Genomic DNA, 12,237 nt, shown 5'->3' on the forward strand with positions numbered 1-12,237 from the left:
CTGAGCATATTAACTCAGATAATCAGTGAGTGTGACAGTCTCACCTGAACGGGTGTAGCCCTCCTCCTCTGAGCCTCAGCTTGTTCTTCAGTTTTGACTTGTACCTGAAAAACATTCAAACATCACCGAGGATGAATCTTCTCCTGGACTCTGCTTCCAGCTCTCACACTGTGTGAAGGTCTGCTCTACTTTACCTGTACAGGTATTTATTACAGTCACACTCCAGGGGGCGGGCCTTCTTCAGGTGACCTCTGACCTCTCTCAGGTTCTTTATCTTTGTCTGCAGAGTCTCGATCTGAGGGAGAGAGAGAAAAGGTTCAGAGAGCCGTGGGACGGAGAGCGGCTTGGTCAGTGTGTGGGTCTCTGTGGTACCTCATGGTCTATGTGCAGCTTGTGGTCCTTCCAGGCCTGCAGAGACTGGTACACGCCTGTGTCACACTTCACCGTGGCGTTAGACAGAATCAAACATCTGCAGGAAAACAACAGCAGTTCTATTTACCTGAGACTGAATCATGTTTGATCTAAATAAAATCTGTATAAAAAAACCACTGAACAGTCACCACTATCATACAGGCACACACACACACACATACACAGACACACACACACACATAACCCACCTGTGCGTGACTTTGATGGAGTTGGGCGGGGCCACGACACTGGGAGCCCCTCCCATTCCACTGAACTCGTCCTCAGACTCGTCAGACACGCCCACCAGGCTGTGGTTACCAGGGTAACTGTTCATCATGGAAGTGGAGCGGGTGTAACGGTTTCTGGAGTAACTCTTCAGGGCTTTGAACTCTGTGAGACACACACACACACACACACCAGCATCACTGATTAACACAACAAACACTCGTCCTGCTGCTTCTGTTCTGGAGCCTCCTCTCTGACTCTGACCCTCACGTCTCCATCAGCTCTGAGGTGATGATGCGGTTCTGACCTCAGACACTAGAGGGCAGCATCACACCTGGAAACCAGGGGAACGGCCCGACTCCACTATGCTGGGAAACAGGTTCCTCTGAGAACCGAGGGTCATCTGGACGACAAACTTACATAACGACAAACTTCTCTTGTCATCTCAACTTCTCATTTCATCTTGTTGCATCACAAACCTTTGTCTCTCTGCACCTTCAAAAAACACCTGTTTAGAGACGTTTCTTGTTGTCATAAGCAACTGATCATGTTATAATCAGCGCCCTGCTGTTATGAGATATTTTGGCACTGACTTGTTATAAAAACAGAAAGTTTCTTGTTAAAACAGTAGTTTGGTATCTTGGGTTAGGGTTAGGGTTTGTTTGTTTTTTTGCCAGGATCATTTTTAAATGCAAGTTTTTAAGTTTTTTGTGGAGGTGGTGTACGGTTTGTTTAGATCAAATTCACAACCAACTTTGTCCAAATTACAATTATTTATCAGATACAATAATTAATGATGACTCACACTGGGAGCTTCGGTTCGTGAGCTGTGTCTCTGTTATGTGTCTCGACTCTGGGCTGAGGATTCATGTTTGTGTGTAAACAGACAAACAACAGGAAGAAGTAAAAGACATTTTGACTTGTGTCAGCAGGAGAAACCACAGGTTTGTTAATGATGTCTCTCGTCCAACAAGTGTCCCAGTGAACCACTGATCCACACACACAACAGCGTCAACACTCTTCTCTGCTCTGGAGCCGATCGAACAGAAAAAAACTGCTGAGAGTTTTTTGTTTTGTCTCTAACGCTGAGAGAAAAGGAGACGGTTTGAAAATTGTCAGTAAGCTTACATCAGATGTTCTTTTTGAAAGGAGAAAGCACAACTGAAACTACAGGAATTTACAGAGAGAGTTGCTTTATGGGCTGTTTGTAATGTTGTTAGGCTAACGAGCGCGTTTACTTCATTCACAGTGAGTCTTCAGAGTTAATCTGGACGAAGAGAGTTTGGTTCATCTCATCCAGTTTAACCTGCAGGAGTTTCTGAAGGAAAGAAACTCATGAGGGGTGAAGACAGCGTCTCTGACGCAACAATCACAGCTGTGACAGACGATGAGCTCAGGAAGACTGAAGTCTGAAAACAGTCTGACAGGAGAGAGAGAGTCGGAGACAAGATACACTAACGTGGGTTTACAGGTTACTGTAGTTCACACTTCAATAACCACGCTTCCATCACAGTTCTGCACAAAACAGAAACAACTTTTTAGAAAAGACGAGAAAACACAGATGTGAATGTTCTGTTTCCACTGAGTGATGTTGTTGAAGCTTTGTTTTCTCCTCTCGTGATATCATTCAATCAAAGATGGCGACGGATTTCCAGTGTCTGCTGGAAGCGCTGCGACGACTGCATCCACCCATCAGGAGTCGTGTTTAACCGAAGGCGACGTCTGGTGCAGGTAATGACACAAAGTCAAACCCCTGAGATCTGACAGCGGCCACGTACCAGGGGCTTCTGGGAGATAACTGTCTTTGATATTTTTGGATGTCATGTGACTAAAAAAGTGTTTCTTATTATTTAAACATTTCTTTGTCTGAAAAAACTATTTATTTTTAGTTCACAAAAACAGGTTAATGGAAAAATGGCTTCTTATACAAAGGAAACTTTCCCAACAGGATGAGTGTCGAAGTGTTTCTTGTAGGTCTTTGTTGGAGACGGGGGATGATCTTAGAATCAGGCCCAGACTCAGGACAGAGTGTATTTCATTGTCTTGCTCTTTCCTTCTTGCTAATGTCTGAGTGAACTGAGAAAAACAACCTGTGTTGTTTTCCTTTATAAACATTGTCATGATAATGATCCAGAATGATGTGAATGGTTTAAACTGAAATTACATCAAATTTCCATCAAATCAAATCCTCGGACCAAGTGAAACACATACCACACCCACAACCACACCCACCACAACCACGCCCTCCAGAAACCTCAGGAAAACATCTCATCGTCACTTTTATGTTATCAGCTGCGCCTGTGCTTTTCCTGAGGGGACACCTCAACATGTCCCCAAAATAAAACTGAGGAAGGCTGCATTCTGTGTATCAAAAGTGATATATAAATATTATTATTATCATTATTATTATCATTATTATTATTATTATTATTATTCCACCCCCCCCCCCCCCCCCCAACTCAACCTGTAACACTCACTCTTCTTGGAGAAAAACGGCTTCTTGTTGAACGGCCTCATCATGGAAGGCCGCAGGTTCAGAGGTCGGAGGTCGCGGAGGTCGCAGTCACAGCCGTCTGAGTTGCGCTGGTACAGCTGGGACTTGATGCTGATTGGATGCTGTTGACCGGCCACACCCCTCTGGAAGTTCTTTGCTCCTCCCCCTTCGTTCTTACATTTGAAGAGCCGTAGCTTACCTGTGGCGTCCTCCACACACTGCCACTTCTACACACACACAGACACACACACACACAGACACACACACACACACACACAGACACACAGGACAAATCAAGTAGAAATCAAGTAGATTTACATGCAAAGTAAAACAAACACAGTCTTTGTGCATTTTCTACAAACAATTCAACATCATGTGGAAGGTTTTTTTCTCCTGTAACCCTGGACTCTTAGAAAACCTTCAGGAGGAACTTGAACACAACATCCACATCCACCCAACAGCCAATCACATCTCAGTACAGTCTGAACAGTTTGGTTTAACTGTGGGAAGCTACAGGTGTTGTGTTGCGTTGCGTTGCGTTGCGTTGTTTTAATTAGCAGGTCAGATTCTGTATTGAAACAAACACACAAAGTTCACCATAATCTGTTGTTCACCTGCAGCTGAATGAATTTCTACTGTTGCACTTTAGTCACTCGCTGTTATTAAACAGTGACAAATGCTTGGATTGTTAATTACACACACACACACACACACACACACACACACACACACACACACACACACACACACACACACTTTTCTAAGGGCTGTTTATCAGAGCGATCCAGCAGCCGACAGACTCTGTTGCTAAGAGACTAATCAACTGACTAAAGGGATTTTCGACAAGTGTAATTAACCTCAAACAAGCATGAACTCACACAAACAGACACACAAACACACAGCTCTCTAAACGTCTTGGAGAAAGTTTCTGTTGTGTTGCTGCATCTTGATTCTCTCCACGTCTGCTCTCTGTGATTCTGCTGTGTTTGGTTCATTGTGTTCTGCTCCCTCTGTGTCATTACTGCTGTTATTGTGTCTGTCTGGTTTGTAGAGATGGTATCTGGTTTTCATCTCCCTGACAGAAGTCTCCAGCGTTGTACTGTGTGTCTTTAAAGTCTCTGTTTGTTTATCACAGCAGCAGCAGCCGTCTCACTTTTCCTGCGTTTATTCCAAAAAAAAAAAAAAAAAAAAAAAAAAAAAAAAAAAAAAAAGCTGTTTATTCTGCAAAAACAAAAAGTCTGTGTCGGAAAATCTCTGCAACATTTTTCTTTTTTAAAGGTTATGTAAACGAGATTTTCAACAATAAAACAGAATCAAACAACTGTTCTGTTTGTTGAGTCATGGCGTCCTGAGCAGAGAACGAAGCCACACCCCCTCTGTGTGTGATGTAATCTGAGTTTCTCTGTTCTCTGTTTTGGTACCTGGTCCAGTAGTGTGTGCATGTTAGTGCACGTGAGCCCCTCCTGTTAAACCATTGGCCCCATGGTTATAAACATACGGGCTAAACATAGAGAATTTCTTCCACTGAAGAAGAAACCTCCTTTTCATCTTAAAAGGTTCTGATTAAGGGGTGGCCTGGTAGTCGAGTGGTTGGGGCGCAAGACGCTCTTAGCAGGCAGTCGCCGGTTCGACTCCTAACCGGCCCGACTCTTTCCTGCATGTCATTCCCCTCTCTCTACCCCCCTTTCCTGTCAGTCTCCACTGTTCTATAATAAAGGCACAAAAAGCCCACAGGCTACAGACTAACCATCAAAACATCCTTAAAGTTTTTTAAGTTTTGAAAGTTTTGTACCAGCTCCATCAGTGTCTTTTCCAGCTCCGTCAGTGTCTTTTCCAGCTCCGTCAGTGTCATTCATGCATCCTGTCCCAGTGGATCAGTCCAAGGCTGAATTTCTTTCCCAGTCTGACTGTGAATCCAGTCCTGGACAGCTACAGTAGCATCATGATGTTAGCTAACTGCTGTAACCAATATTATGAATTTGTTCAGCAAGTGTTGCTATCGCTAGCTGGCTAACTGTCAGCAGAGCTGTGGAGCGTACAATGCTAATGTGGGCTAATGGTTGTGGTTAGATTGTTTTTTGTTGGTTCTTGTGCTCACAGGGTAATTTTATTCACGTGTGCTTCCTGTTGTGTTCAGTGACACTTTCACTCAGCTTCGTAACATTTTACTGCCTGAGAACGTGACCGGAGGCCTGAGATGTGGCTGATGGAGCATTTGTTTTGGTCTGAGATGCTGTTGGTCTGGTGGCAGCAATGATCATTTAGAGAATGAGAGGATGAGAGAATGAACTTCAGTAGTGGGCCTGGGTGTTACTGTACCTGTCCGGTCTGCTGACAGGGCGTCTGGTACTCAGCTCTCTGACACAGGTCTTTTACTCGTTGGTGTTTGGGCAGGAAATTCTCCTCCTGTGACACTTCCTTTCCCTCGACGCGCTGGTGGAGCAGCTTCCTGTTAACGAACCAAACACAGACGAGTTGGAAATTTCTGTGTCTGATATGTTTTTTTTCCAACAGGTCTAAGAGGTCATTGTCTGCTGCACACATTGTAAAGTCTTCTGTTTATTCTCAACAAGACTTGATGTGAGAAATGACACAGGTGATTATTACAACTTATTTTCATAATGAACAGTGTGTTTTGTTTTGGTCGTCCTTCCTTCCAGTAATATACCAGTAATAGCACTGTACTCACTGAGTCAATAGCTGAGACCTGCCAGATGTTCAGACAGGTTGGAAACAAACTCATTCAGAAGAATTTTGACACAAACTGTGCGTTAAACATCACAGTGACCAGACCGACTGTCTCAGTGAGGGTTTACCACTAACAGTTCAGATGTGCTCATGTTCAGTTTGACCTCCAGGTAAGGTGCTGCTTTAGCATTACTGTTTTAGCCATGCTAGCAGGGTGGCTCCAGGGACACAATGTAGGTCCACCATGTTGGAAGTGAAATATCTCAACAACAATTGGATGGATTGCCAACTTCGTTCATACATTTATGGTCCCCAGAGGATGAATCCTCTGACTTTCCCTCTATTTAGTATTTATGCTCACTGTGTGGATCCAGTACTTTTTCTGTGTGAACACACCACAGACTAAAAACCTGCTCAGGATTAATGTGTAGTCTGGATTTAGGACACATCATTAGTCTTTTCTATTAGTTCTGCAAACATATGAAAAAGGAGGACATAAGGAAAAAACGTTGAAATCATGGAACCATGAAAAAACATAAACTCAAACAAACAAAAATAAGTCATTATAGTGAAGTGATGAGGTTTAATAATGTTCTGGAGCAACTGGGTTGTAGTTTGATGTATGTGCTCACTGACTGGCTGAGAAGGTTTATTTTCATCTGCATGGCTGTGAAGCATTGAAGTCATTAATGGTCAGTTAGTTAATATTATTTAATAAAAGAGTCATTTTGGATTAATTTGCCCAGTTATCCTAATTCTAATGGAAGCAGAGATACTATATGAGTTATATATAATATTTCTGTTAAAGCTCCACACAGTCTAAAGGTAGACGTCCATGTGTTTGTGATTATAAAGCAGCTCTCGGTTCTATATTAATACTGTGAAAGTATCAAAGCCTCAGTCCACAGAGAAATGCACACAGCCTGTATTCAGAAACTGAGCCTTAAAACCAGCCGTCAGGACTTCTGGAACTTTGTGATGTCACAACAAAGCAGTCACCTGGACCCACCATCCAACCCTGCAGAATTTGGTTTCTCTGAGTGTTTACCTGAAATCTGCTGTATTTTTATTGAGAGAGGAGATGTAAAACTACACTGAGATGGCTTTTGATTCTTAAAACCACAAATTTATCTTCTTATGGAGATCAACCCTTCAGATAAAACACTGGGAATGTGTAACATATGGGACCTTCAAAATACAGTTAAAGTCTGTTGTGTGTTGCGCTCCAGCAGCTGTCAGTATCAGTGATAATGTGAGTATTTACCCTCTCTCCACCAGAAACGAGTCTCTCCACACCTTCGGCTTCTTGTTTACTTGAAACCTGAAGAAGAGGAAAACAGCACAGAGTTTAGAGATTATTCCTTTTCCTTTTTTTTTAGCAACAAGCAGCGCTGTCGTCACCTCCACCTCCATCCTTCCTCTCTTTATTTTTACCTTTTTCTTTTTAGACTCGACTCCAGGAGCACAACAGGAAACAGGGCTGTTTAGTTTTAGAGCTAAATGAGGTAAATGATGCACAGGCTCCTCTTACTGCCACATGCACAGAGTTTACCTCAGTTCAAATAGAAAATGACACACATTTATATTATATTCGTAATGCACTCCCTCTCTTAATGACTGTCTCCATCTGGTTTCTATTCTGGGATGTTTGGGACTTTGACTTTTAGGGATAATATTTTGATTTTCCTGCCGCAGCTAAAACAACAGAAGCCGCCACAGTGGAAACAACTGCAGGACTTTTTCCACTTGTCTTTTTCTACATTGATCTGCAGAATAAACTTTTAAACTATGATAGAGAGACAAACAGTGCTGAAGATATTAGGTGAAAGCAAGATTTACACACAATGAAAATAAAATTAAGGTCAAATCTTGTGCATATTTTCACCTACAAAACTGACTGAGGTTTGAAATGTTCTGGAGAAACACAGTAATTTCCTCTCAGGTTGGTTTTCCTGCAGCTGGATTTTTTTTGCTGTGTTTTGTTTGATCAAAAATAATTACATTTCTTTGATCCCACGGGCAAAAGTAATATGTATTGAATTTCCACATATGAAATATATGCACATATAAATGTATTTCTTTTATTTTTATTTATTTAACCTTTATTTAACCAGGTTAGTCCCATTGAGATCACGAATCTCTTTTACAAGGGAGACCTGGCCAAGATAGCAGCAACACAGTTACAGTATTAAAGAAAGAAACTAGCAAGAAGTTACCTACATAAAAACGTACTTATATAAAACATTGCACACAGACAGCCTGGACCCCAGAGTTTTCACCAGATCTTTAAATTCAGTCAAGGAAACTAAGTTTTGCAGGTGAAGTTCAGATTGAAGATTGTTCCAAGCATCAGGTGCCGAAAACTGAAAAGCTAAATAAAGCTAAATGAAAACATATGTAAAATGTAAAAGTTTTATTTAAAACCTAGGTTAGAACAATTTCATATATTGACATACAGTATATGTTGAGCCCATACAAATAAATTACATTTCTGTGTGGGATCACATTACATTTGGGCTGCAATAAACAATTATGTTAATTATGACCTATTCTGCTCTCACTTAATTGATTAAATGTTTCCAGTATAAAACAAGGTGACGTCTTCAAATGTTCAAAACAAAAAAATCAACTAATTGATTAATTAACCAATCACTTCAGCTGAATATGAGATGATAATAAAGAACAATATGTATTTTATCTCTGAAGCCTTAATCTGACACCATGTAGCAATAATACACTGTAAAAACATTTTGTTACAACTGACAGGCCTGCATTCAAATATTACTGAAGTAAAACTACATTAACAGAATTAACAGAAAAATGTACTTAAAGTATAAAGAGTAAAGTTTTTTACTTTAATGTTTTATTAAATCAGACATTCTTGTGGGTCTGTGGTCTAATTAGACTCAGCTGTGGGTTTGAGAACCACTGTATTAAATTATTAGCAGCATTTTAATGTTGCAGCTGTTTTAGGTTGGATAAATTCTACAAAACTACTCGTTCCACTCTTTAGTAGTTTGATCAGTAATGAAGCCTCACATGGCACATGACTATGATCACATGCAGGATTTTGAGTGTAAAGTTTTAGAGCTCCTGTACACTCATACTCTACCCACTCAGGTGTTTTCACTGACAGTAATTAGACCTGTTCTCAGGACATAGTGGGCGTGTACATGTAGAAATGTGTCTATTCTTGTGTTTGCAGCAGATGTAAATTTCTCCATCTCCCATCAACAGGAGACCTGCAGCAGTCTGGAGCTCTACGTTTCTCCAGGTGGAAAGACAGAAGAGGTTTGTTCAGGCTGCAGAAGGTTCAGAGTCCCAGTTTTCTCCCGAGTTCTCTCTGAAATAATCATGTACACAGATAAACCTGTTCACCACCTCAGAACAACATGACCCTGGTTTGATTCCACAGTCCAGACTCAGACTGTCCTGGTACAGCAGGACTCTTCAGTCCAGATCTGATCCACATGTTTGTCTGAACAGGAGAATCTGCACAGAATCAGTCCTCTGTCATTCCTGGTTCTTGTTCTGAATTAACTCTGGCTCGGTGTAATCCATCCTTCAGCTACTGTCTCTGAATTCTTCTGTACTTCGGGAGAACAGATGCTTTACAGTCCCTCGCTGCACTTGAGAACACGCCGAGTTGATTCACACGTGTTCAAACAGCCGGAGTACAGGGATCCTCCTGAGCCCTGCACAGCTCAGAGCTAAGTGACGAAAAATTTGTTTGGGGTTGAAAGACAGAGACGCAGCTCCGTAGAGTTTCTGTTTGAGTTTAAACATGAAAAAAGCCCTGAAGAGACGCCTCGATCAAACATGTTTTAAAGGACAAAGATGTTGGAACAGTGTGACACCTTTGTTTGCACAGACTCGACGGCATCACAGAGTCTGTTCAACTGTTGGAGGAAACTTATTTCATCTTTAACCTACAGATCTTCATCTCTGAACCTCCGTCCTCCTGAAAACTTGAGCACTTTGCTTTTTTAATCAATATTTGGTCATTTGATCACTTTCTTTTTTCATCATGTTCCAGTTTTCTGCTCCGGCGTTCATTAAAAATCTTAATGTTTATTGCTGAATTCCTCATTTGGGAATCTGCATAAATTGAGCTGGTTCTGTTTTTTCTCACAGTGGTGCTAAGTTTATCAGCCTTTTGTAGTTTTAGTCTTAGTCCTGAGGTCCAAAGTTTATGTTTGTTTACTGAACTTAATTCTTCTTACTCTTCATTTTAGTCTGGTCTTAATAAAACCATGAACACTTCAGTCTGAGTTTCATTAATGAAAGTTTGACAACACAAACAAAAACCTTTAATCCGAGGTCCACTGACTAACAAGGTCAAGAATGAACCTCATGCTTAAGTAAAGTGGGCGTCGTACCGGACTGTTGTGGTGAAGAAAAAAAAACACATTTCTGCTGTAGGGTGTCTGGGCTCAGCTTTAGAGATAGGGTGAGGAGCTCTGATACCTGGGGGGAGCTCAGAATAGAGTCGCTGCCTTTTCAAGTCGAAAGGAACCAGTTTAGGTGATACGGGCACCTGGTTATGTTGTCTCCTGGGTGTGAAGGTCTTCCAGGCTTGTCCAACTGGTAGGAGACCTCAGGACAGGCCCAAAACATGTTGGAGAGATTATATCATCTGGTCTTGTAACACCTCTGGATCCTTCAGGAGGAGCCGGAAACTGTTGATGGAGACAAGGATGTTTGGGCTCTTTGTTTGTCGCTGCCAACATGACCTGGCCCAGATTAAGTGGTTGAAGATGGATGGATGGATGGATGGATACTATACTGAGATTTAGTCAGAGGTTTTGCGATTGAGGTTTCATCTCACCACCTTCTCATCGTCATCATAGTTAACACAGTTAAGAAATACAGTTCATCATACTTAATGTCCCATAAAGGATGATGATGGTGTAATCAACCAAACCAACCATGTGTTAGTCTGCCTCTCAGCTCAAAGCCCCCCTGGTTCATACTGAAGATGTAAATCTTTAAAAAAAATACATATAAATACATAGTTTAATAGAAAAAACTGACTTTTTCTTTGAGTGTGTCCTGGTGTTGGAAACCTTTTAGCAGAAGTTCTGGGTTTGACGCCGGTTGAATCATTATCCCGTTTGCTCTGACATCCTGACCTTTACCTTTGCCTTTGTTCATACTTTGATCATGATAAATATTAATAGAAAATTTGTTTCCCTTACGGCGAGCCAGATGGCTCTTTGTTTGTGAGCTGCGGCGCACCCAGGTGTTTAAATGGGGTCGTTACAGCTGAGAGACGCCGTGCTGCTCCAACACTCTGCAGGAGGATGATTTACATACGGGTGGTGTTTCCTGGTTGCTCCAGTGAGTCTCTTTTCTCCTCTGACCTTTGTCTTCAGCAAGCTGCTTATCGCATCACTCTGTTGACTCTGTCTTTGGGGAGACGCCCCCATCCTTAACTGTCGTGATGTGAAGAGGTGCAGCAAAGGTGCATATTCAGAGCTGGTTAGACATGTTAGGGTGTTAGAGGAGTTAGGAGAGGAGGTGCTCTCTGAAGAGAGGAGTCTTCAACAGGGTCTTGAAGATAGAGAGGGACGGCTCTGCTCTGAGAGACTTCAGGAGCTGGTTGCACCATCAGGGAACCACAGACCAGAACAGTCTGGACTGAGATTCCTTGGAGGAACACAGTGGCTGAGAAGGAAATGCTGCTGCATTCTGGACCATGTGTAAAGGTTTCTGTGTGTGTGGAGGGAAGCTCGTCGGAAGAACGCTGCAGTAGTCCACGTGAGAGACGAGGAAGCAGCTACAGAGAAGCGACTGCAGCTTTTTATGCTCAAATTTTCCTCACAAAGACAAGAATCATTTACAGAACAGCTTTGAAGCTGCTCTGACTGTGGCTTGTTGCTGCGTTGTGTTTCCTCCTCGCTCTCCTGGGGCGTCACATGACAGATGGTTCATCCAATCAGCTGCCAAGTTGAACTTTTCCAAACAGTTTCAAACGAAAGCTTCACAGATGATTCTGAGTAACAAACCAAATTATGATGAGTCCTCAGAGACACATCGAAGTGTTTTCTGATCTGACGCCTCCATCATGCGGACTGTCCACAACTGTTACAAACCACTGAAGAAGAATGAACCTGTATTCAAACACTCTGGTTACAGTTTGGGTTGTTGACACAGGAAGCGAACAGCGGTGTCCTGGGTTCATGGCCATCATTTAGTCGGCCCATCCATCCACCACTAACACCTCCCTCTGTGGAGCCATAGCAACGTCACCTGGCCTCCTGCTCTTCCTGTCGTTTTTCCTGTAAATGTTAGAAGTCTTTGCCACGAGAAAGTAAACAGATGTTGTTTTGAGGCACTCGCTGTAACGACTGAGGAGAATCTCTCAGTTTCATTTCTTCAATGTCAGCTGGAGACTGACGTGAGGAATAAATAAAAGC

At 42.2% G+C, this 12,237-nt stretch overlaps 1 protein-coding gene across 6 annotated transcripts in view; it reads right to left on the reverse strand.

Moving 5' to 3' along the window:
* LOC139606511 (extracellular sulfatase Sulf-2-like) overlaps window positions 1-12,237 on the reverse strand; it is a 69,937-nt gene that overhangs the window by 5,090 nt on the left and 52,610 nt on the right. For all 6 annotated transcript variants that reach the window (XM_071458714.1, XM_071458719.1, XM_071458715.1 and 3 more), the window contains 7 exons: window positions 7,083-7,139; window positions 5,450-5,579; window positions 3,114-3,357; window positions 621-801; window positions 373-469; window positions 195-295; window positions 45-104 (listed from right to left, as the gene is read on the reverse strand). In XM_071458714.1, coding sequence (XP_071314815.1) covers window positions 45-104; window positions 195-295; window positions 373-469; window positions 621-801; window positions 3,114-3,357; window positions 5,450-5,579; window positions 7,083-7,139 — 870 coding nt within the window. The remainder of the gene's footprint in view (window positions 1-44; window positions 105-194; window positions 296-372; window positions 470-620; window positions 802-3,113; window positions 3,358-5,449; window positions 5,580-7,082; window positions 7,140-12,237) is intronic.

The sequence above is a fragment of the Trachinotus anak genome, unplaced genomic scaffold, assembly GCF_046630095.1.
Source record: "Trachinotus anak isolate AG129_WGS33_773 ecotype Australia unplaced genomic scaffold, CSIRO_AGI_Tana_v1 ptg000022l, whole genome shotgun sequence".
Taxonomy (NCBI): Eukaryota; Metazoa; Chordata; class Actinopteri; order Carangiformes; family Carangidae; genus Trachinotus; species Trachinotus anak.